The following is a 26,519-nucleotide window of genomic DNA, read 5'->3' as shown; positions in this document are numbered from 1 at the left end:
TTGTACTATTATCACACAACATTGGAACTAGGGCCTTATGTTATATAGTTTTTATTGAAAGAGCCAAATCTTTGACTTTTTTTCTTTTTTTTAAATTGGTCCAGCTCCCGCCTAGAGCCGGTCAGCACTCAGTCGACTCCCCAGGGAAGTGGAGCTGCCACCCCTGACAATCACTCTGCCATCGACACGCTCAGCGAACAGGATGAAGGCACTCTCACTCCGTCCTCCAAGCAGACTACACCCACCACAAGCCCCCATAATTTCATCAGGTAATCCTCCACTCATACATTAAGAAGGAAAAGAACACCTCTCTTTTGTTGTATGTAGGATAAAGTCTTGCTCCAGTACATCTCAGTAAGTCTGTCGTGTAGAATGCAACCGGAGGGGAGCAGGAAGGTGGCGGAGCCGAGGCTTGTGATGGTGCGCAGACCAGGGGTGGAGGTGGGAGTCACGCTGTGTGGAGGAAACCTTCGAGGGGTCTACATAGAGAGCCTGGATGAGGATAGTCCCGCAAGAGGCCCAGATGGGTTGCTGCCTGGGGACCTCATTCTGGAGGTGTGGACTCAAACACTCAACTTACAAATGTTGCCAAGAAATCCTACAATATGTTCAAGGAGGGTTGCACAGAGTGGACAGACATAATTCACAATCTTGAGTACAGATTCTCTAAATCATTCCTGTAGAGATCGGTCTTTTTCAGTGGGTGTTTTATTCAAATGTATCCAAAATTGAATAGCTATTCATTTTTGCTAAGAGTGTAGGAGGAACTTTTTTTTTTTTCCTAATAATGTCAAGTCTAAATTTCTAAGATGTTGGAAAGCCTCCTAGGGTTTTTTACTGTAGATATTAACACTGCCAGAAGGCATTCTTCTTCATTGATCACTCCACTTTGCTGATATTCAGGGCCCTGCAAACTCATGAGACTATTCCTGGCATTTTCCAGTCAGTTGTTCACCAAAAATGTACCGCCATCTGAATTTCCATGCATTTTTATCATGTCGCCTGACATCAGGCTGTCCTTCACTCTCTATTCCTGTTGGTTTTCTTCCCCCACATACATGGCACAAATCAATACTGTGACACTTTAATACAGCTGAAAGCCTGGAGGAAGTGTGGGCTGGTGGAACCTGTCTTGGCAAATAATTCGTAGAGGATTTGTAGTGTAAATATTGACTTTCAAATTTTTCCGAGGTCTTCTTATTCTTAAGAATAAAAGTTCACTCACTTTTTTTTCACCCCCCTTTCAGTACAACTCGGTGAATATGAAGAATAAGACGGCAGAAGAGGTGTATGTGGAGATGCTCAAGCCTGCAGAGACGGTCACGTTAAAGGTGCAGCATCGACCCGATGACTTCAGCATACACAAAGACGTCCCAGGAGATGGCTTTTATATTCGGTACGTGCATTGATATTTTATAGACATGCACAAGGACTGTATTGTTGAGTCTCTGTGTCACGGATCTGCAGGGGGACCCCCCCTATTAAGCTCCAAGCTGCTATGTATGGAACCACCACTGGACCAGACAAGGTGGAATCTTTCTCATTTAACCAGTTATGTCCCAAATCCAGTGTGTAATGCTCGTCACACCACAAATATAGGTCATCTAATCTCTTTGCTTTACACACCAGACTCAAAGCCACGTTCGTTTTAGCAGTCAGTATTTTCCAGACCATTGGAAATACATTGTATATGAATGGAAAATTACGCTCCAAAATAGTTTTAATTGTTGGAAGCGCAGCCGTGTTGCCGCAGCTGCCTCAGTCACTTGTCATATAGGCAAGTGGGCTCGTGATGTCATCAGCAGTAAATACACTCTGCCTGCCTGGCTGTCACAGATAGGCTGCTCTGCAGTGACTTATGAGGCTACAACCGGAGGCGAAGGAGGCCTGTACTGTCCATAGAATTCTGTTTCCTTTCTTTACCATCTTTGTATCGCCGCGATCCTTTATCTTCACAGCTTTCTGATCTGATATCTCCCCTCCCTCTCCCTATCAACTTTATGCCTCCTGTCTGACTCTTCATAACTCCCCATTTATCTTCGTCTCACCTTCCCATCAGAGCACTTTACGACCGTGTGGGGGATGTCGAGGGGGACCTCACATTTAAGAAGGATGACATCCTGTACGTGGATGAGTCTTTACCAAAGGGCAGCTTTGGGACCTGGATGGCCTGGCAGCTAGACGAGAACGCGCAGCAGATCCAGAGGGGGCAGATCCCCAGCAAGTACATGTGGGTGGAGAATGAACTGCACGCTTACACACATACTGTACATGTTTGAGCCAGTGGATGTTTTGTAACAGCTGACTATAAGCCATACCAATGTAGGGATCATATATAATGTCCCTTTTTTAAAAATATGCTGGGGATTCACCTATTGCGCCAAATGCAAGCCTGTGCTCTCGTTATGTCTTTTTTTGTTTTGTTTTTTGCTGCAGCGATTTTTGTTTGGAGAAATTAGTTTGATTTCCACCGTTATGAATTGAATTTATGATCATTCTTTGAATGAGACTTGTGATTGGGCTATACTTAAAATATTGAAAGCTTCTTTTCTTTTTCACAAGTCATGCAAACGTCTGCTCTTAACTGGAGCGATGACTTTTGATATTTTAGGAATTTTGAGCTAATTTTTTTATTCTGAAATGTGTTTTCAGATATGCATTCTTCAAGTAAATATATCTGTGGTGAGGGATCCTGATTAGTCTTCTCTGTGCGTGTTTCTCTCAAATCCTTGTGTGTGGGGAGTAGGATGGACCAAGAGTTTTACCGCCGCCACAGTGTGACAGAAATGAAGGAAGACTCCAGTAAGACTCTTTCTGCGGCTGCCCGCAGATCCTTTTTCAGGAGGAAACAGAAACACAAGCGCAGCAGCTCCAAAGACAGTAAAGAGATGGTGGCCCTGGACACCATCAGCACAGACTCCATCCCTTTCCTTGACGGTAAGAGAAAAAGGTTTTGGGGTTTGTTTGTTTTTAATAAAAATACCATTAATCACCTTGATATTATTTGACTGGTCTGTGTTTGTATCAGATTGTGTGAGTCTGGCTTACCAGCGGGTTCAGAAGGTGGAGTGTACCTCTCCCCGACCTGTGCTCGTTCTCGGGCCACTTACTGACGCCGTCAAGGAGATGCTGGTCAAAGAGTCTCCTGGGAAGTTCTGCAGATGCGTGCTTGGTGAGTTCAGGGCATTGATGGTGCAGCAATCTTCTTACGTATTGCTGATTGTTTTTAATGATTTTGTACCCAACCTTTGAGTAATATCCATTCTTTGACCTGTAAGGTTTTACTCAGTTTTTTGTTGTTTGCAGAGGTGATGAAGGCATCCCAGCAAGCTATCGAGCGAGGTGTCAAAGACTTTCTCTTTGTCGACTATAAGCGCAGAAGTGGCCATTTTGACGTGACCACTGTTGCTTCTATAAAGGAAATAACAGATAAGGTATTAAGGCAATGCCTTTTTTTTCCAAGGAATTTTATTCAGAAAGATAATTTTTTCTCCCTCTATAATGGTAAAGGACAGACTTCTTTCAACAGATAATTTTATTTATCCATAAATACAATAGGCATTAATGAACATGTCTGTAAATGTATCAGTGTTGGGTAGTTAATGCAATATTTGTTTTTTGTTTTAGGGCTGTCACTGTTTGCTCGACATCGCCCCGCACGCCATTGAAAGACTCCACAGCGTTCACATTTATCCAATTGTTGTCTTTGTCCGCTACAAAAATGCCAAGCAGATCAAGTAAGAGTGTGATTGTGTGTCCATCCATTCATTAGCACCTTTGGCATGTTAGATAAAGCGCCCCGCCTCACCACAAAACTAATTTGCATAAGGTGTTGAAAAATGGCCGTTTGCATTTTTTTTATGGAAAAAAAAGAGCTCCATCAATCTTCATTTGGTATTTGTTTTGGGTTCATAAATGTAATTATAATGAAGTGATAAATAAAGTCTACCCAACAAGTTTTGCAGCAGAACCTCATTGTTGATTGGAGGTCTAATTAGACAGTCAAAACACAAGTTTTCATTTCCCCTGTCCCCATTTGTTTCACAGGGAGCAGAAAGATCCAGTTTATCTGCGGGACAAAGTATCTCAGAAACATTCCAAGGAGCAATTTGAAAGTGCACAGAAGATAGAGCAAGATTACAGCAAGTTCTTCACAGGTTTGTATCAAATCTATTTAAATCGAGATATTTAACAAATACAGCTGTACACATGTAACAAATCAAACAAAAGCAAACAATATCTTCTCCCCTCCTTATTATTTTCTTTTTTTTTTGCAGGTATTGTCCAAGGCGGCACCCTCCCTTACATTTGCACTCAGATCATGACAATAGTTGATCAAGAACAAAGTAAAGTCCTGTGGACTCCACTTGGCTGCCCCTAGAGGAGATCGACTGCCACTACAGCAAGCTGCAGCTCTCTAATCTCCATTTCCCCAACACTAATAAACCCTTTCACACTATACCAATAGGTACACTACAGCAAGGTGGTTATGTAAATTATTATTTTTTATTTTGTATTTTTGTTACGACTTATAATTGGTCTCATTGTATTTCTGATGTACTCCAGAGAAGAGTTAGTAGCACTGGATCTCAATGTTTATGTCCATTCAGTCTTCCCTCAAGTTATCAGGTGCTTTATTTGCATTGCAACATTGTTAGCATCCTTTCACAGCCAAAAGACGAGTCTGACTATTGTTGTTCAGTCCTGGATCGAATGCGATTCCTTCCGTGTACACAAACCTCAACACCGATGATGGTCAGCCTCCCCTTCTGATCCACGCATGTACCAAATGACATCCCTACAATTACGCTCCCGTTTGACAACGACTGACAACATATTGTGTTTTTTGTTGGTGTGATAGTGAGTTTTGTGTATTTGTATGCGTGTTTGTGTGTGAGTGAGATAAAGAAGGTTGAGACTGCCGTTTTGCAAGGCTCAGACTTCAAATTCCTCATGGTGTTTCATCACAAAAGGCATCGAACATCTGGAAGTTTGTAGTTATGGTCTTACTGCACTCGACTATCAGCAGCGAGTTGCCATGAAAACTCAAAACACATCTATGGTTGCTCTATGCATTGTGTTTCTACAGTAGCTTGGTACGTGGACAGTTTATGGGCCTTTCGGAAGTGCCTTCGGTGACGAAACCTGATCTGGAACCAGACCCTTGTCATTTTACCAATAACATTAAGGAGATTTTTGTTTTTTAAAGTTGATTAGAAATTCTAACGCATCTTTTCTCACATCATGGGCTAGATGACATGAGGGCTGATTTGAGACCAGTTTTGTGAAGAGCGCATGACAATGGTTAGGTTCTGAGGGTAGGTCGAAGAGACGACCAACAGGTTAACAGAATGCACTCCAGGGCTAGACAGACCACTGTGTAACTATCATTCTATCTCTTTATCAAATATTTAACAATATAGAGTATAACATACAGTATGCAAATACACCTGAAGAAACATATATATATAAATATACAGTATATTACATGTATTTTCACTAGGTCATAAGCCTAGGAATGTCTAGTGGTCAAATCATGTCTTAGCAGGTATTAGCATGTTTTTGTTGGGTTTTATTTGTTCTGTTTTTTTCAGGAGTTTACTTTTGTTTCCTCGTGGTTGGTTGTCAGTCACGTATCCACATACTTGTTCAGAGACACTATGAAGCAAACGTTGCAGGGCAATATCTTTAAGGACTTTCATCTGCTCTGTTTAAATGTTACTGACTTTTCATTTTTATTTAATTGTGTTTTTTATTCAAGAGGCAAACAGTGACGATACACTCTGCTTTTCCTCAAACCATATCCTTTATCTTAATGTGCCAAATTCCATTCTATCGTTTTATATTTGTTTTGCACTTGTTTACTTTTTAACCTTAAATGTGTATCTGTTCGTAGGTTTCCAGTTGACTATGAAATGGTACTATACTTTTTTCTGTAACTAACATGTTTATGCCATGTGATAAGTTCCTTACATTTCATTGATTGCCTTTTTAATTCTAAATTAGAAAAAGGATCACTTACTCTTTGAATTATTAAAAAGGGATCTATTCTTGCACAGATTTTCAAAGGAAAATTGGTCCACAAGTTTGACTATTGGGCTAAAAGCAGAAACAAACTGTCATGTTACTATTTTTCTGAATAGATGGAGTATGTTAGAGCAGGATCTAATGTGACATGGTTGTTTTTAGAAGGGGTCTAGATGCCAGGTACTGATTCAGCTTTTCTTTTATTGAGAAGAATGTGATTTGTATGTTGAGACATTAACATGGGAATAAAACTCATTTTCTGTATCACAACACGGACTGGATTTGACATTTTTGTAAAGTATTTGTAAAGTTTTCTGTCCAATGCTTGAGTTCATCGTTTTCTTCTTCCACGTTCTTTTTTGGTGTCACTTTGTGCAGAACTGTCTCAAGAAAGTCTGAGATTCTGTTAAAGGAGTGGATGAAACCAGAGCTGAGTGCAAATTTCTTTTGATGTTTTTCACTTTTCTGTGTCCTCCTGGGATGTACCAAGGTAAAAGTGAACACATTTGCTAAAAAGCAGCAACAAATGGAAAAAGTGCTCTTGAAATAAAGCTGGCATTTTGGCCAGGTTTCATAAACACTTATGAACGAATTTATGAGTCCTGAACAGTTTGAATTTTAAAAAAGTTGATCATGACAGAACTGAATAACAGAACAGTAAATTTCTGTTATCTGCAGTGTACACATTCAGCATTGCTAATGGAAAACTCTGATCTGATAACCAAAAATGGTAGCACGTTTAATTTTGAACATGATCATTCTGCGAAACCGTCCTTTTGCTGGACTTTTGTACTGTACACTGCAATATGTTATTAAATGTTCTTCAAATACGTATTTGCAAAATTTTCCTGACATGGCAGAATTTGCTGGGTTGAAGCGTCTTCTGGTGACTGGTACCAAGGTTGTTAGTGTTTTTTAATCGACCAAACAACCAAAGCAAACCATGGACGATAGACCCAAGTATAGATCCCATCTCAGTGCATTTCTACCAAATGGTTAAATGCAGAAAAAGGTGAGGTGAAGTAGTGTGATGATAAATGCTGAAATCTCAGAGTGAGCAGTAATATCCGATTAACTCCTTGGCCAAAGATTGACCCCTACCTCGTGAGCTGGATTACGGACTACCTAACGGACAGACCCCAGTACGTCCGTATGGGGGACTGCTTGTCTTCTATGGTGACCAGCAGCACGGGGGCGCCACAGGGGACCGTTCTATCCCCCATTCTCTTCACCCTCTACACATCAGACTTCAAGCACAACTCGGATACATGCCACATACAGAAGTACTCCGATGACACCGCGATAGTGGCATGTATCCGGGAGGGTGATGGGGGGGGTACAGGGCATTGGTGGCTGACTTCGTGGAGTGGTGCCAACAGAACCAGCTCCAGCTCAACGTCTCCAAGACAAAGGAGATGGTTCTGGATTTCCGGCGGGCACCTCCCTCTCCACAGCCGGTGATCATCAAAGGCAGTGAGGTGGAGGTGGTAGAAAACGATAAGTACCTGGGACTGCAGCTAGACAGCAGACTGGACTGGTCACTCAACTCCAACTGTGTGTACAAGAAGGGGCAGAGCAGGATGTACTTCCTAAGGAGGCTGGCCTCCTTCAACATCTGTCCTAAGCTCCTTTTCATGTTCTATCAGTCCGTAGTCTCCAGTGTGCTGTCATACGCCATTGTGTGTTGGGGTGGGGGGGCCAGGAAAAGAGATATGGACCGTCTGAACAGACTCATCCGCAGAGCGGGCTCAGTGGTCGGGCTGAGCCTGGACTCTGTGGATATGCTTCTGGAGAGCAGGACCATGTCTAAAATTAAGGCCATCATGAACAACACCACCTTCTCCCAGCAGAGAAGCACCTTCAGCGGCAGACTGCTGTCACACAGCGCCTCCACAGAGAGGCTGAGGTCCTCCTTCGTGCCCCGTGCCATCAGGGGGTACAATGACTCTCTCAGGAGGAGCGGGGGGGAGGTGGCGAGGTCAGCACGGGGTTGAATATGGATTTAATTTAATTTAAATTTAATTTTATACTGTTGTGTATATATATATATATATATATATATATATATATATATATATATATATAATTTATTTATTTATTTTTTATACTGTTTTATATTTTAATTCAATTTTATACTGTTTAGATTTTATTTTATACTGTTTATATTTTAATACTGTAATATTTTTAAATTTTATACTGTTTATATTTTAGTTATAGTTTAGTATATAAGTCCTGTTAGTGCTGCATGTGCCTGTCTGTTAGTGTAATGTATGTCTTGTGGTATGTCCTGTGATGTCAATGTTTCCTTTTCTCCTGGTATTTATCCAGTAGTATTTGTTATGTAATGCCTGAGCAGTGGATATATGCAATTTCCTCCGGGATTAATAAAGTATCTATCTATCTATCTACACAAAATTCTGTCAAGATCCATTGAAACCTATTATCAGATTTGTTGAAACTTGGACTACTCTTGAGCTTCCAGACAGGTGAGAACTCATCTTTTGAAAATCATCAGCATGGAGTGTCATTCTCCTATTGGATAGATGGTACTATCTGATATTTCTAATTGACAGCCACTGAAAATGATAGCAGCTGATTGATATGAGACATTTGAATGAATGACAGGATGGACATAATCTAGAGTAGGCATATAGAGTACTACAGTCATCCTGACTGAATTTTCACTTCTTACAACGTGAATTTTATCTGGGTTTATTATTGAAAAATCTAGGTCATTACTGAAGAATCTTTGGTTATCTATGCTTCAATGTGTAATTGCATACTACACCACTACATTGATTCAATTTTTCAGGGGTAGAAATGACAAAAGCCAGCATTGATTTTGCTGATAAACCTATTTCCATGCCTTTTTCCAGCATTTCGTGTGAAATAAACTTTATCATTTGACATTTAGAAGTAACACAATTTCTTTGCTGATAAAGTGTCATTTTTATTGCGTCAGTTTCAGTAAATGTTCTATTTTTCATTATAGATTAAAAATATGTGAATTCCTATTTAATGAAGTTGCAGAAATAAAAAAACTTTTCCTGAAAAACATGTTACTTATTAAAATATGAAGATTTATTTATTTTGAGGATTGAAGTTTGTGGTAAATTTAAGGTGGATTATTGTCTCTGACTGGCAATGTCTTTTCATAACATAAATGCTATTAGTAGTGAGAACACATAACCTTTTAGGTCAACTGGCACTTGTACGTAATTCCAAAAGGTACAGAAATATGAGACTTGGATTAACTACATAGCTATTACATATGTTTATACAGTACATAATACTTTAATTAATATTGATATAAAAGCATTCTATGAAAATTGTCTTTAAGGCAATTGGACGACCTTTAGCTACACCAGGTCTTACTGGTTGATTAGGTGCTGTATCTGGAGGTTGTTGCCCCAGGACTCCACATTCCAGGTCATGTGGTACTCTGCCAAATGATGTCACAGTGAATGACGACCCTCCAGCTGTCTGTCAGCTTCATTGGCACAAGAAAGCACCCAGGTCTCTATAACATCCACCAACTAGACACCATAAACTGCTTTCACCATATAGACTTTACATTGAGAGGATTCATGATTTGGAAAAGTCACTCTTATTACTTGCTTTCCAGAAAAAGTTGGTAAAAATTTAATTTCTTAATTATGCAATCCAATATATGTGTCGGTTTATGTCTGCTATGCTGTGCCACAATTATGTCCTCCAAGTACCCTCTTGCCTGTTTTAGAAAGGGGTAGGTTCTCCAGCCATCCTGGGGTGTCTGTTTCAAGACAGCTGCTGACAGCTCAACTGAACTTGAGAAGTCTTAAGTCTTGACAGCAAAGGATCTTTGTAGTCAACTCTGGAAAGCCATGCCCTTTCCCCATCTCTGTGCACGATTGGCTGAAAATTCAACCTGTTCAGCCGTGTGTTGGTTCTCGACTATGTCAACTCTAGTATTTCTAAATCTATCTCAGTCTCCTGCAAGATTACCGTCTGATTGCTCTCATGTTAATCTCCTCATCTGTCAGCACTGAGACCCTATGGCTAAAGTTCTGCTGGCTCACGAGAACAGCTGGTCTTTCATAGGCGACGATCAATCCAAAGTCCCTTCTGATGTGACCAGCAATGAGCACCAACAAGATTTACTTTGACACACAAAATATGTAGTAGGTTCAGCTGAAGCTCTCATTTTCTGTACCTCAACGGAATCTCAAAAGACGAGTATAAACGGTACTAAGAAGGATTTCCCATCACCAGATAACTGTAATATATGCAATACATTATATTACAGATATATTTGCAATGTTTAATGCACTGCTCTAAATCCAATGTACCTGATTTGCTGGACTTTCTTGTGATTTATACAACAAGGTCTGGTAGAAGTTGTGATCATTTCCTGTAAATGACAATTGGTTAATCAAGATAAGAGCTATCCGTATTATACTAATAAGAGTATACTGATAAGCGTGTCAGTAAGACCATGTACTAATGCAGGATATGAACGACTTTAACCTGACATAGAAAACAACAATTGCCTTCTCCTCTTTGCTGATTACAATAGGAGAACTAATAATTAAATATGTGCTCTATTGTATTGTCTATAACTCACCTGTATGCCTGAGGGTAAAAAGAGAGCAAATATGCATTGTTAAATATTCCACAATTCAGATAAATGAATGTGAACAACTTGCTTTGTATGACTGACTGTGTCTAATTAAGAATTGTAATTCTATTAAATGTAAAATAACTAATATAAACTTCATTTCACTGGCATAATAATTTGTTTGTCTAAATAATGCTATCATAGCATAAAGTAGACAGAGTGAATATCTTTTACCAAATATTGCAGCATTTAAAAAATAATGCACACCCTCCCATCAGGCTGTTGTAAATACAAAGAGAGGGACAATAGATCAGACAATCTGACCAGGAGGTGACTGGATGGTAACACAAACCTCCAGCACACACAGCATCAGATCATAGTATTTTACTGCACGTGCATTCTGGAACAACATTAATGTAATATTGTCAATGAATTAATGATCAAAAGTTTGTTCTAAACCTTAACTCCAACATACCATGCGATAGTGGAGAGTACGATCAGCAAATCATACAGCTGACATGATGTAGTTTATGAATTTTGCCCGATTGCCTCACCTTTAGTGCTTCACAGCTCTCCCTCCTCCAGGCCCAGAGATTCTGTTACAGTAGTTATTTCTGTAGGAGCACTAATATTCCCCAGTCAATAAATTACCAGCAGAGAACATATATCACACGTCTTCCTCACTCCTTACGTTTACCTTTCAAACAATCTGTGCTCACGTCCTGCACATGACATGGGTTCAGATATTTATTTATCATCTCACCTATACTTTAAATCACAGGGTGATGACGTGACAGTCTTTGATTGTGCCATCTCCAAAGAAGGCAGAATGACTTATGGGAAAGAATACTGCTGATTTATTGCAAATAAACTCAAAGACGTCTGGAGCCTTGTAGCACAGGTGGCTGTGTGCACCTGCCTGGTTTGCTGTTCAGGGGTCACTGGTTATTCATGGGCCACCCCAGCCAGTTGTTTCTTCACATCCATAAGTCTGGGTGGGTGCTGAGGGACATCCATAAAATAAATTTGCCGTGCCTCACCGTCATCACCAATCCACACTTGTTTTTGACCTCTTATGTGAGCTTAAAGTGCGAGCATATCACATGTAATTGACCAGGAAGGTCATTTATAAGTGTCATCATTTGTAGTGTAAGTGTAAAAGCCATCATCCATCATCCATGGATGACAAGCCACACACACACTTGATCAAAAAGGGGGCATGCACAAACTGATGAAATGAATTAAATGAATCATGAATGATAATTTAGAAAAGATGAATCCTCTGGGGTGTGGGGTTAGTGTGAGGGGGCAGACAGCTAGTAACCTCACCTGACCTGTCCTTTCATATCGTTACTCTCGGAAGAAGACTCATAATGTTTTAGGGGGGGGGGGGTTTGTCTAACGCGTCATTGGCGCTCATTAGAAAGGAAAGACGCGGACGCGCAACTTGTCAGTAACCGCAGCGGAGGATCCTGGTTGTGTTAGTTGGAGTAAACATCGTGGCGGTGTAGCTGCCCTCTGTCCATCTCTTATTATTAGCGCTTCGCTCCTCCCTCCTACCTGTAAATCTCCCCGCTCTCCTCTGGAGCGGATCTGACAGGCGCTCTCAGCTGGCCGCTCCGCGCCAGGGCTGCAGGGGACCGAATGGAGACGGTGACATCCGACGGAGCGCTTGTCCTTTTTACGCAGAATTGAAAACGAAAACACCCGCTTGTCTTTTGCAGTACAGAGACAGCTAAAACCAAGCTGTGGAACTGAACTAGACATCCCTTTGCTTTTTTCTTTCTTTCTTTCTTTCTTTTTGTTGTTGTTATTGTTGCCAACCGTTCACTGTCGATTGACGCGCACGGAAAGTGAAATCGATTCGCTCGTCGACGGGAACCCTGAATGGAAGACGGCTGAGAGGTCACCACGTTTGAAGGCAGGCTGTAATATATATATACGTATATATGTATTTCACTGTCTTTGTGTGTATCATTGGCAGCCTCGATGGCTGCAAAAACGACGCTGTCTTTGCCATGGCTTGTGGCATAGAAAAGCCATTAAATTGAGAAGCGCCCCTGAGAAGATTCGTCATTATTGCGGATTTAAATGCCTCTCTCAAAGGGACACCGACCCGCTATTTTGGTCAGGTTTGCGTGTACGTCGTCTCACGCTGTCACGAAAAAACAATTCACAAGTTATTAAAAAAAATAATAAATACAAACAGAGACTCCTGCCGGGTGAGTGGACATAATCTACACCGAAGAGGGGGGGACTTTTTTTTCCCAAGCAATATGGCTGGTGAGTGGGGCTGGGGACGCTGGCACAGGCTCTCCAAGGCTCCTAAATGTTAGCTGAGGCAGATGGCACCGTCCCCCATGGAAGCGACAGCTCTATGAGGACAAGCAATATAAATAATATAAATTCGGACTCTTCAATCGTAATATCCAAGATGGAAGACGTTGTCATCCCGTTCTCGTCTGAGGTGCCCTGCGACAATAATGGACAGCGCATGTGGTGGGCATTCCTTGCCTCCTCCATGGTGACGTTTTTTGGGGGTCTCTTCATCATCCTGCTATGGAGGACCCTCAAATATCTGTGGACTGTTTGCTGCCATTGCAACATAAAAAACAAGGTATGCTGTTCATGTGTCCACCACATGATCTCATTTATATGACATCTGTATAAACTGTGGATCTTCCTACATTTTTTTTCTCATGCTTTGTGTAAAATGAAATGCCACTAAACTTAATGTGAACATTTCCCATCATCATCTTTGTCATCTCCAACCCTCCAATCAGATATCAAGTGTGTTGCAGTACTTGATGATGAATGCATCCTTTGGATGATTGTCATCCATTGGTTGTGTTTACCAGCTCCTATTCTTGAATGAATGGGTAGTTGTTGCAAGGCAGATATGGGTGGAATGATAGGAGAGCACATTTTAAATTTTTTATTGTGCTTGTACATACATTACAGTATCCTCATGTCACACCTGACCCCAACTCGGAGGGAGAAAGTAAATATTTCAGGGGTCTGTATACTAATATCATGTAAGCAAACATTCGATCCTGCACATTCTGCCAGAGAGACCTAATGAAGTCCACCGGGGCTTCTTATACAGTCCCAGCAACATCAAGCCCACTGCTTCATTTCACAGCTTTCTATTCTTGAATGTTTATCTTCAATGTTTGCTGAGGATGCACATTAATAATGTCTTGGTGGGATGATGAAGCCAAACTAACTGCAGGGCTAATCTAGAAATAGCATAAAAAAGGTTGACTGACCATGATTTTGCTTGGGGTGTCCTGGGTTGTGAGTGAATCATGGCTGATTCACGTGTATTAAAGCCTACTTCATCCATGACTCACACACTTATGCACACTGCAAGTGGTTCACTGGCTGAAGAGAGGAGCGGTAAAAAGATAATGTTGCTCTGAATGTGCATTACCAGACAGAGCTTCCTTTTATTCAAGCCTCTTTTGAATGAGAACATATTTATTGCAAAAACAAACAAAAGGTGTTTTAAACATTAGGGACAAGGACAGGTTTAATATGTGTCCAACTGGAATGGATCAATTCACGCTCACCCTGCTGCTCCTCTGTCAGGTCCTTTGGGTGGCCTTGGCTTGCAGGAACAAGGGAATACATTCAACACGCTTAACTGACAATGACTACAGAAAATAGCCTTCATTGCTCTGCCATGCTGAATGATTTGAGATGCAGTATTGTTGTACGGCTTTGTTTGTAGTGCGTCCTCATCTAGTATTCTTGTCTGTCGTTTTTTGTCACCCAGTAGAATCATATTCTCATGTAATCATATCATTTTTCTATTTTCAAACATCTGTCGTACTGAAAAAAAGATGGGAATTCAATCTTATAAAAGTGGCTTGTGCATATTTTGTTTTACATTTCTGAACCATGTCCACAAAAAAAAAAAAAAAGTTTGATGTTTTTTAGAGTAAGTTTTTTCTGACATGTAAGCGGCAAAGAATTATAACTGAAATACTTTACAGGAGCAGAGTCTGGTCTTCAAAGATTTATGTTATAAATAATGTTGTCACATCAATTGTAGTGTTGTCCAGCTTCACACTCGCACTTGAAAATTATACCATCATCCCAATTAAAGTCTTCTTCACCGCTTCTGAATTTTCCTGCCACGCCATTGGTCAAATTTGCAGCTATCTATGGATATCAGAATAAAATCCAAAACGGTGAGATAATTGTGCTCAGCTGATTACTTCGCTGTCAGCCTCCTGTCATGTTGTTCTGTCCATGGATTCAAGTATCGGAAATGGCACCAGCCCCTTGTCATCCGTCGTTCTTCTTATCATCCCGGTAGGAAAGCAGTGAAAATAAACCCTACAAACTATAATGAGGTATCCATCTTGTGTCTGCTGGTGACTATCTGCTTGTGTCGAAGTCACTTGTAAATGAGGAGAAAGAGTAAAAATAAAGGATGTATCTCTTGGTGCTCCTTCTCAGCCACCCATTAGGTGACTTTGGTAGGCCTGACACTTGGCTGGAGAGGGAAAAGGCTTGTTAGGAGTATTAAGAGGAGGAAACTGGATCTGTGATCAGCTGACTTGTGTGGCCGACTAAGTTGGCATGTGTTAGACACAGGATGCATAGTTGGGGGGGGGGTAGGGGTGAAGGGGGGGCGCGTTCTCTAGCAGCATTAAGAACCTGGAATCAGATGCAAGGAAATAGAGGTGGAAACTCTGAGAGGAGGAAGTGGAAACAGGGGGTGTGAGGCTGATGAGGGGTTTAAGAGGGGGTGTTACATTGCATAGTGCCTTCCTGTGATCAGCTATTGACACACAGCTGCGGCCTAATTCTTATAAATTCTCCCCTTGCCTGTTAGTACTATAATACAGAGGTCAAGGGTCATAGAGATCATACAGGGAGAACATGAAACATATGCAAAGATAAATTTGTGATTTTCTGGGTTTCTGTAATCAGGATTTGATGGTCCATGATGGTCTTGTTCTGGAAGTCAGTTTGTCTTTTTCTAGAAGGTTTCAAAAGTCTTTTGTTTCTAACTTTGAAAAACAAGTCAGGATGGTTGTATGGCAGACAATGAAACAAGGTTTTATAGCTCTGGTGCTGTCCCCTAGGGTGGACTAAAAACTACTGTAAAATAGCAAAAAGAAAAACCCATTGATTTTCCAACACTGCCAGTAACAGTAACATTTATGACCTCATTCATCTGGTGGGTGTTTGAGACATTTTTAAGCCACACATCAACCACATTTGTGATTCAGTTTGCCCTCAACCCCCCTTGCAAATACCAGTGCTCAGGCTGCTGAGGTGAGTCTCCTCTTACGCCCCGTCCACACGATGATGGATTTTTTTGAAAACGCAACTTTTTGAAAACACATCGAAACGATTCGCGTCCACACGTAAACGCATCAGTGCGTTTTCAAAGACGGCTATAAGCATGCCAAACCATGTGGTGGCAGTATTGAGTCAAATGTTATCCAATAGGAATCCTCCGTGTTTTGTTGTCACAACACATGGGCCCATAAATATGACGTCACAGCGGTTTTTGTCGCAGGCAAGACGTCAGCGTCTTTAAAAATATCCACCTCGGCCAGCGTTTTCAAAAAGTTGCGTTTTTGTTCCGGATATCTGTGTTGTTGTGTGGACGGAAGGCGTAAACGCAACAATTTTTTTTTCAAAAAGTTCTGGCATCGTGTGGACGGGGCCTTAGGGGACAGACTCATGCAACACAATGCTGATGAATATGCAACCGACAGAAACACAACCACTCAGCGACACTGAAGTGGAGGAAAGCGCTGCCATGTTTGGAGGCTTCTTGATTCTCTCGATTCTCTTTCCTGTGGTCACACAGACTCTGTAGAGGCTTCGTTGTGTTCTTTCTACTCTGCTGTTTCACTGCTATATAGTCGTCACCTCCAAAAGTTCTTATGTGATGTGTCTGTAATTTAGGATGTGTGGGGAAGTGTAGCAGCTTTGCATTTGTGTCACTGTGTTGAAAAAGAAATCATTCATACCCCTGACAACACCTCAAGAGGCCATTTTTTCCACTTTGTGTGAAGGTGCTAATCTTTCTCCAATATTTTTTTCAAGATGTTCCAAGATGGCATACATTTTTTTTGTTGACTAAATATTAAATAGTGATTTAAAGAAACTAGCATATTTCCAGAATAGTGTAAATAGGGGAAAAGTGTTCTGGACAATCACAGTTCGTGATCATAATAGCCAAGAAAAAGGAGCTTAGTGAGGATCTACAGTATCTCAGCATCATTTGTGTAGGAAAGGGTTAACTGACTATTTCAAAGAACCATGATTTCCCTGAGGCAAGAGAGAGCAGAGCATAAAATATTTTAGAAATCTCAGTGGGAGTTGCAGGACCCATAAGGTGTCCTCCAAACTCAACAGGAAAGTTGCTCTAATTGAAATGCCTGATGAAGTAACAAAGATATCACAGCAGACTACAAAGCGAAACTTCCACAGAGGAAGTGAAACTTCCATGAAGAAGCAGAGGAGAAGCAAGCAAGCGAAATAATACTGTATCCACCGTCAAAGAACGCTGGTAGAAACATAATGCCGTGAGGTCATTCTCCTTCAGTGGCACAAAAACCTCGTGTGGCTGAGCTGACAAACTCCAGCTCGGCCACAACTTGGACACACCGGCAGGACAATGATGCGAAACACACCGCAAAAGTAGTGAACAAATGGTTCCCCAGCAATGAATGGACAAGTCAGAGGTCTGACCTGAATCCAATCGAGAGTTTGTGGTGAGACTTTAAGATTAGAGTGATGACTAAGAAACCAGTGGTTGAGGCTTTCACAAAAGCTTGTGGATATGTACAAGAATCAACTAAAAGCAGTTAAAAAACACTGATTATTTAAAAAAGACACTCAGTAAACTCAGGATATAAATGATTTGAAAACTTTTTGACAATCTATAATTGAAATACCCCATGAAATGAAGAATATCTTGCGTTTTATGTTGATATTCTTTGAGTCATTGGTCACAGATAAGTCTTAAGCAAACTTGACAAAATGCAATAACAAGGGTATGAATAGTTTTCCTGAAATCCTGCGAAAATGATTACCAAATGAATTAACATTGCACATGACCACTTGCACCGGGTCTAATTCATGACTTTTAGTCTGGTTAATCAAGAGGCATACTATTATTTAATATTATGAGTAATGAGCTGCCTTCATGTCCTCACTGACTGATACTCCTGATATTATTTACAAAAGAAAATAATTTATGATGGAATCACCTCTTAATCTCCTGTCTTGCCAATAGCTAATGACTGTCAGACTGTATTTCTTTGCACAGGAGAGACTCCACAGCTGTTTGGAAGACGGCTTCATTCTGATATATAAATGAGTCTGTAAAGTAATCTGCAGCACTGCACCAGCAACAGGAGGAGCTGGTAGTGGAGCAATCTGACACTGACACATCTAATAAACAAGAGTGATGGGAGATTGGCCACTTTTAAAAGTATCTGGTTATAAATTAGCTGTTAACAGGTTGGAACTGACAATATATAGAGGCCCACGTCACGTATTTCAATCCAAGCATCAAACTCTACATCGTACCACTGCAATTCGCCAAAATATATTCAAAACACACTTCTTCTCTCACCTGCATACAGCACCTTCTCCTCATCCCACTAAGGTGCAACATTGCTTGTTTCTGTTCAAACAGCCAAGCATGGGGGCTGATGAAAGCAGCTCCATGCACTCCTGGCATTTCCGACAACTGTCTAGTTGAGATATAGCAGACATTCTGCTGCGTTATTCTTCTATTTTGCTTACACCAGCATGCTTTTTGCATATGAACCAGTGCACATAAAAAATCTTATCTATGTACTCAGTGTCTTCCATTTTTATGCCTGTATATACAGCAATTGCATATCTTGCCCAAACTGTGATTTTTGCCCTTGATTTATTCTGAGATTTTGGGCTTTAATATTTTATATTTTTCTTCATCTATTCTATAATCCACCTTTATATGATGCTTCTTTAGAATTCACATTGAAACTGCTTACGTCGTTTCTCTTTGCTGCTGCTCATGCTCGGTGTCTCCATGGCAGTCATGGGGTCATTAAAGTTTTACATTATCTAAAGATAGTTTGATGCGCTGCTTGAAGCCCATACTCTGCTCCTTTTATTTCATTAATTAAGGGTTGGGTTAGCAAAAATTAGCTCCTGTTTTGCTTTTGACCTTCAACAATCTGATTATATATATATATCACTTAACACTTAGTAGCTTTAAATTCAAAGATGAAAAGGTCTCCTTTAAATCAGTTTATTTAAATGACATGGAAAAAGGAAGCATCATGATTGAATTCCAAAATGTGATGTGAACATCCAGGGTGAATTTTAATCACAATATCTTTGTAGGTTTGAAGACAATTCTTTATTTTATGTTCTAAATCTGAGCCGTTTCAGCAGATCCGTTAATCAAAGATTATTCTACCAAACTGGTGTTTGTGTGTCTGAGTCTGTGTCAAGGAAATTCTGAATGTGTCGGCGTAAATGTGGTGTGGTAGGACACTCATCTGGTGCTTACCTTTTTAAGTGGAATGGCTCATGGAGACGCCTGCAGGGAGAAACTGTTGTGAGACTGTGTATGTCTTTGTGCTAGGCAATGGACCAGCTGCATTTTGCCAGAGCTGCATGGAGCACGCAACCTAACATCAGCTGTCGCTCTCACTAACCTTGGCCTAACTTGGCCTAGCTTAATGAAATCCAGAACTAATTGAAGAGATATAATGTCCAAACCAAACCCTGACGAAACGAATGCACAAGTATCCCACAAAATTCTCGGTTTAAGATTTAAGGTTATAACGTCTCTTGCACCTCCTCCATTGTTTATGTCACCTCAGGAATGTGTGTAGCGTGTTCTAGTGTCCAGTGGTTGAGTTGCATGTGTTTCGTCATGTGTTGTTGACACTTGCTGGGTGTAAGCATGCCTCACAGCTGTCCACGGGAAAAAGTGTGACCTGTTTTTCATGCAGCTCACGTGCCTGTTTCACACCTATTACAGTATTACACAACTATTAATACTATTATCAGTTACAGTGACTCTTGACAAAACAGTTCTAGTGTACCTAGACAGCGTGTATAATGTGCCAATCCTTTGCTCAATCAGGCATTACCAATTAACTTTCTTTTCTCATCCTCTGCGGTGGAATGTGTGACTCACAGAGTTATTCTCCGGTGGAGAGCCTCCCTTTCTAGACCTTAATCCCATATTCTCTGGGCCCGATTTGATGGCCATCTATGGACAACTGTGGTGTGCCACTCTGGTGTATGGTAATCCACAAAGAAGAAGAGGCCATATATCAGGCCAGACTATGTATATCATGAGGCATACGCAGAGGTCAACCCCCCTGTACCAAAAACATGCTCCCCTGCCTTCATGCTCTTATGTCTTCTTCAGCCAGTCAATGGACTATTAAAAGGATGTCCACACCCCACCAACTATTCAGATGTCAAAGGTTACGGAGGAAGGGTATACCTGGCTCCATAAGGGGGACGAGTGGTAAACTGGTATTCCCATCATTGGGAAAGTTCCAAGCTACATGATCGTTGGTGAAAGTCAGATTTACAGCGGAGAGTCATTTGCATGTAGATCCATTGATTGAGACTGGCTAGGCTAAGCTGGCCTCCTGCAGTGGGGAGATAGTTAGCTAGTGCCTGGCTAGTCAGCAGGATTATGCTTTACTTTTTTTTTTTTTCTTTCTCCCTCTGCTGTTGTCCTTAAGGTGCTTAAGATCAGTGTGTATGCATCTCCATGTGGGTTGATTTTCTTTTTTTAGTCAAACTATATAAATCAGCTTTAATATTATTTCAGAGAGAGTGAAGAGGAATTTATTTTGAGAATCTCTTGTGCATAAGTCTTGCTTTTGTATTTTTTTTAAGTTTTCACATAAGACAGACAGAAATAGGATTCTTAACTACTTACTGCTGTTCAGTCTCTGACAGATTTCAATAGTAAAGTCATATTTCAATCTTCATTTTTTCTTGCAAAAGTGTTAAAATACATGGAATTATAGCAATCAGACAGGCGGACCGTGGACTCGTCTTTTCTGGTGTTGATTACCAGAGAGAGGCAGCCATCTCCATTTCTCCTTCTCATCTTCATTCCAGTCCCTTTGGCCCACGACCCATCCACAGAAATCAGGGAAGCCATTGGAGGACTGGTATGTGGACATCAAAACATGGTTAACCTCCTAATTGGTGCTTTGAGCTGTGTGGGATGATGCTCAGAGAGTTAGAGAGGGAGGGAGAGTGTGTGTGTGTGTGTGTGTGTGTGTGTGTGTGTGTGTGTGTGAGTGTGTGTGTGTGTGTGTGTGTGTGTGTGTGTGTGTGTGTGTGTGTGTGTGTGTGTGTGTGTGTGTGTGAGAGAGAGAGAGAGAGAGAGAGACGCAGGGAGAGGGATGTGACGTGACGGTGACCTTCAAAAATCTCAGCATGTTGCGTCTCTGCTTCCCGCTTACAGATCAGCTCTTAGCCACACACACATGACTCTATAACGCTGTAACTGAACACACATGTACATATAAAATAGAATAAAAAAAATTACACATCAACGCCACAACTGTCACTGCCCCCAGCAACCTATCTCAATTAACCTCTGAGGGGGGCCAGGCGAATATGTTAATTGCCATCCTCCTAACAGGCTAGCAGCAAGCTCAGGTTTCTCTGTGTGTGCCAGCAACGTGCCTTCATAGCCACTATGCTGCAATACTAAGTTACACCCCGTTTGGCACCATCCCAGCGAGCATCTATTAGTTGAGTGAGGACTAGACTAATAAAATGTAATGTTTCTTTAAGGGGAAACACAAGTAGGGCTGACATTGAAGGGCAAACCAACAAGCCGAGCCGTGTTAAGCCAAAACCAGCAGGACTGCTACACAATGATTTTACCTCTTGACTTCTTTTGACATTTTCCACAGGGGCTGCACAGAATAAATAGCCCAGCTGTCAATTACAGATCCGTTTGATGCGAAATCCTAGAAGGTGCTGTCTCGTTCAGGTTCCATCTGCTGCCTGGCTTCTCCGCAAACTGTGAAATATATCTAGACATGAACTGATCAAGCCAAGCATGACCAGTTTCAGTTTTTGTAAGACAATGCAGCGTATGCTGAGCCTCAAATGACAGCAAACATCATGTGCAGAGAGGATGCACAGAGTTCATAGGTTCATTGGCGGATGCGTCATTAAAAATGGATGATGATGCAGAGCCGTCGTGCTGCTCTCTGACAGCCTATGACACTGAGATTAGGCCAGGCTTAAAGTTGGTAGTGAATGTTAGACTAAGTTGCTACCCTCCAGAATACCCCCTCGATTAGATATTTTGATCACTTATTGAAAAAACTAGGGACGTCAATCCTGGACCAACTTCAATATAAATGAACAACAACCATAAATAAGTGTAGTTCCTTCTTGTGACACTGATGAATTTATTACAACAGTAATGATCATAAATGGACAATCAACACCAAGATAAATATTTATAATATGTGGTCTGGATGTGATTTTAGTCAGAATGCACCTTGGCTGACTTTACATCCAACCTTTATGAGTCACATGGGCTCAACCTCCACATCATTTATCAGTGATCTGTTGCGGTACCAGATAGAAAGAGTCACTCTTTGGTTTTTGGAGGTGTAAATGTGGTGAATCAGCACATTTCTTCCTTGTGTTCTCATGGCTGTAGGGTAGTGGATCAGTCTGTATGACCCTGTTTACCTGTGTTACAATTGAGACAGTGTGCTATTATAAATTCACCAGGGCTTGGGTTCCAAAGCAATTTTTTGAGACCCTGGAGCTCTAAATAGATTGCAGCCTTGTTGACCCTCAGCTAGTGTTCATATTTCTATTGATTCTGAATGGCAGATGCTCATGTGTAGGGACATAGATCATTTGTAATATTGCTCCACCGCTTATTGACGGAGCTGCTCATTCTGTTGTTGTTTCACTTTATTGGTTGTCAATCAGGATTCACGCTCTGGATGCCTGTGGGTAGTTTGTGGTCTGCGTTGAAATGTGTAGTTCCATTATGATGCGGAGCAGGGCAGCAGCAGGGATTAACTCTAATATTCAGACAGTAAACTGCTGTCTGTGGTGCTCATCTGAGACGTGGAATCCATTGGCCACAATGACACACAACAGTTGTGCTTCATCTCTGTGTTTTGGCAGGATGTATTAAACATAATGAATAAACTCCTCAGCTATTCTGCTCGTTGAAGGATTTCAGCACCATGGAGAGCTCAGGGAGGGCGCCCAAGGCCACTCATACACATGTACTATGTGGCCATGAGTGTGTGTGTGCTATTCCATACCAAAAATGTGCTTGTTTTTATATTTCAAATGTTTAGATCATAAAAAACAATATTGTTCCATATCATATGGATGGAACGTTTAAAAAATATATGTTTCTTTTACATTTTGGAAATCAATATTCTGTGAATATTTTGACAAGGCTCAGCTCACCAATCACATCACATCTGCTCAGCTCATCTCTTTAAGTAATTATTAGGGAGTATACAATGAGCTCAATGAGTCATCACATCTCAAAAGGAGAGTCTAACCGGTTGCATTGAAACAAAGCAGCGACTTGATCAGGTTGTAACAAGGCAGTCAGCGACTGCAACATCCTGCGACACCCCTGAATTCAAAATTTTACCTTGATCTACACATTTTGTGCGCCTGGCTTCCTGAAAATGTAGCTTTTTATTTTGTTATTTTATCTCATCAGGTTTCAGAGATGTGTACCTAAAAAGAGTTAAAAGTGAAAATTTGACCTTGACCTAGTTTTTCAAGGTCAAGATCAGCATCTCATTTTCATCCCCTTTGCTGCCCGAGTAATGTGCTTTTTCTTTCATCTTTCTATCTGCATCGATTGTGAAGATATTTGGCAGATGGACCGACGGACGGATGGACGAACACTGACAATTACAATACATCACTGCTTTGCGGGATGTAAATATGGCATCAGTGGAGAAGGGGTGGTACATAACATGCATGCTTACTCAGCAAGTGTCTCATAGATAGTGAAAAGTAAAGCAGCATCTGGTGGGAAAGTGAATATCAAAGTGAGAATCTTTCTTCATGCTTTGCATGCACAGGGAGGCAGGACTTGAAACAACACAGTACCTGATCTCCAGCCCTGATACCAGTTATGTGTTGATGCTGAGTGAATTATTAAAAAGGTTGATTATTTTGTAGTTTTCAGTTATCAGCATCATCTGCTTTCATAAACATTCTTAGAAGACTGCTCAAAAAGCATCTGGATCATTCCAGAGGTAAACTCGTGGACAGGAAACAGGTGATTCTATCATGACTGAACTTGGAATCACATCCTTAAGAGGAGAGAGGTTCATTACTGCGTGAAAAACTATTCATTTTCAACAGAAAAGCCAAAAGGACTATATCAGAGTCATACTATACTGTTATATATAATTTATGTATAGATAACAACCTTTAAGAATAACCTTTCACGATTATGACTAATTCAGGCAGTATAGTGTATATATCAGTACAGTATAAAGCAGTTTAATGTGTTATATTATAAACTGATAACATTAGTAATGGCTGCTTTCAGTTTAATCTACCAGTGCCAAATCTTGCGTAGTATTCTTGCTGGTGCTTTGGCGTCAACTGTTTGTTCCACCTCTGCTTTCCAACCATGACAAGTCAAAGTGGACGCTGTGAAAAAGACGCCACCCCCACCACCACACACTCGCACGCACACACACACACACACACGCACACGCACGCACGCACACACACACACACAGTATATATATACATAGTATATATACATACCTTGTACGGTATATATATATATATATATATGTGTGTGTGTGTGTGTGTGTGTGTGTGTGTGTGTGTGTGTGTGTGTGTGTGTGTGTGTGTGTGTGTGTGTATGTGTGTGTGTGTGTGTGTGTGTAATGTATATGAATATATATAAACTTTACTGCACAAAATTCAGAGTTATTACATATTTCACATTAGATTAATATGTAGTTCTTACAGTCAGCAATCTTATTCTAAGCAAAAAAGACAAAGACATATTTGAAAGTATTTTATTTTCATGGATGTGATTTGTAAATAATAGGACTTGCCTCTAACACCTGACGGCAAAGTGTATTTCCAGTTCATGTCTTGTAAATGTGTCTCTTTAGACGTTGGGTTACTCCGTGGATCTTTAAACAATAAAGCTAATGTTGTCTGCGTATCCTGTGGGACATGGCTTGTTAGATAAAAACATTATCTACAACATGGTCAGGATCCCAGGAGCAGGATTTGGTCTGCAGGAATGGACATTAATGCTAACAGACCTTTTGACAGAGAGGCATTTAAGACTCAGAAACACTCCTGAGTGCCATTGTGTCTCAACAGTAGACAAAAGATGTTAATGCATTTTCTGAAAGTCATGACTTTTTGATATTTTGACTATCATTATATGATTAGGTGTCCTGTTTGATTTCCTAATAATCCCAGGTGGAGACTTTCATTTGTAAGTTCAGCTTTGAATCAATACTAAATATCTTATAGTTGAATGCTATAAAAGATATCGGTTCCACAGATGACCCCTGTTCAATTCAGAGAAGCTTGTTCACCAGGCTAAAATGCTAAATGGTCGAAATTCCAGGTTAATATCAGAGGTAATGAATATGAATGTGTTCTGTGGTGTTTCTGCCGCAGGAGAGTCCCTAGTCCTGTGTTTTGATGACATCAGAGATATTGAATTCTGTGTTTTTGTAATCTAAAACATCAGCAAATATAAAAATGCCCACATAAAAGTTAATAATTGACAATACTTTTCTCTCCATTGAAATATTTGCTCAAATACCATCAGTGACACTAGACAAAACTGGAAGCATCTTAGTGCCACCATGTTATCCCAGTCAAGTCATATATTCATGACATGGAAGTAGTGCGCCAGAATTTTTTTTAAAACTGCAGCATGTGTTCAGTATTCGTATCATGTGAATTCACAGCTCTCTGAATGGGGTCTGCCAATGCACAATGTACTTTATTTTTTATGGTTGGGAAGCATAGACTATGCATGGATTTCATTATCTATATTTTGACACTTTTTGTTTCATAGATTTAATCGTACAACATAAAAATGGCCACAAGTTTGCTTCTGTTTGTTACAGCTTCTATGTTAGAGGTACCTTTGAAAAGATAATTTAAAAACACATTATTCCATAAATAGCTGCACATTAAAAATTAGACAAGCTCTGTAAAAATATAGAGCAATTCAAGGGTCACCTGGATGTCTTCTGTAGTCAGTGCTCTGCAAATGATAGTCTGAGTGTCCTGTCACGTTGATTTATCCTTCTTCCATTCCTCCATGACTTGATTACTTTGATAAGGATTTGATTGTGTTTATCTTGTCACCTAACTTAACAACACAGTGACATCTGTTCTTGTTGCATTACTCATTGAAATAATCCAGTAAGTTAGCCGTCTTGTTTCGTGTGCATATATTCAATGAAGGTCAGTTTTCAGTCACATTTGATGTCAGTGTTCAACAATTAAGGATGACTCATGTTTAAGTAAACTCTTTTCAAGACAGTAGGAATTTGGTTTCCACTTCAGACCTATACAGCTCTGATTATGGAGTAGATAATAATACAAAATGAGGTCGTTGCCATATAATATATAATTATATTCATGCTATATTATATATTTGCCCAATTTCCAGTAAATCCTTTGCGTATTTGAAACAACTATTTGATGGTGAACTTAACCCCAATAATGACAAATGCTACATTGTAGCAGGTTCATACCAGGTAGTTACGGACTAGAAGTGCAATATTGAAATATCATGGATAATGAAATTAAAAAGAGATTTTGATTTCTTGACAACGATTTCATTTTTAATTGAATGTGCAAGTTG

The 26,519-nt window shown here is 40.5% G+C and overlaps 2 protein-coding genes across 3 annotated transcripts in view; both read left to right on the top strand.

The window, feature by feature from the left end:
- Positions 1 to 6,291, top strand: part of dlg5a (discs, large homolog 5a (Drosophila)) — a 31,657-nt gene extending 25,366 nt beyond the window's left edge. For both annotated transcript variants that reach the window (XM_068326972.1, XM_068326971.1), the window contains exons 24-33: positions 105 to 269; positions 372 to 555; positions 1,248 to 1,396; positions 2,060 to 2,230; positions 2,747 to 2,937; positions 3,029 to 3,172; positions 3,307 to 3,434; positions 3,628 to 3,737; positions 4,048 to 4,157; positions 4,278 to 6,291. In XM_068326972.1, the coding sequence (XP_068183073.1) occupies positions 105 to 269; positions 372 to 555; positions 1,248 to 1,396; positions 2,060 to 2,230; positions 2,747 to 2,937; positions 3,029 to 3,172; positions 3,307 to 3,434; positions 3,628 to 3,737; positions 4,048 to 4,157; positions 4,278 to 4,381 (1,456 nt within the window). In that variant the 3' untranslated portion in view covers positions 4,382 to 6,291. The remainder of the gene's footprint in view (positions 1 to 104; positions 270 to 371; positions 556 to 1,247; positions 1,397 to 2,059; positions 2,231 to 2,746; positions 2,938 to 3,028; positions 3,173 to 3,306; positions 3,435 to 3,627; positions 3,738 to 4,047; positions 4,158 to 4,277) is intronic.
- Positions 6,292 to 12,953: 6,662 nt separating this feature from the next.
- Positions 12,954 to 26,519, top strand: part of LOC137603423 (calcium-activated potassium channel subunit alpha-1a) — a 131,999-nt gene continuing 118,433 nt past the window's right edge. The window contains exon 1 of the mRNA XM_068326876.1: positions 12,954 to 13,241. Coding sequence (XP_068182977.1) covers positions 12,954 to 13,241 — 288 coding nt within the window. The remainder of the gene's footprint in view (positions 13,242 to 26,519) is intronic.

The sequence above is a fragment of the Antennarius striatus genome, chromosome 11 (genome assembly GCF_040054535.1).
Source record: "Antennarius striatus isolate MH-2024 chromosome 11, ASM4005453v1, whole genome shotgun sequence".
NCBI lineage: Eukaryota > Metazoa > Chordata > Actinopteri > Lophiiformes > Antennariidae > Antennarius > Antennarius striatus.
This window is presented reverse-complemented; position numbering and strand designations above follow the sequence as displayed.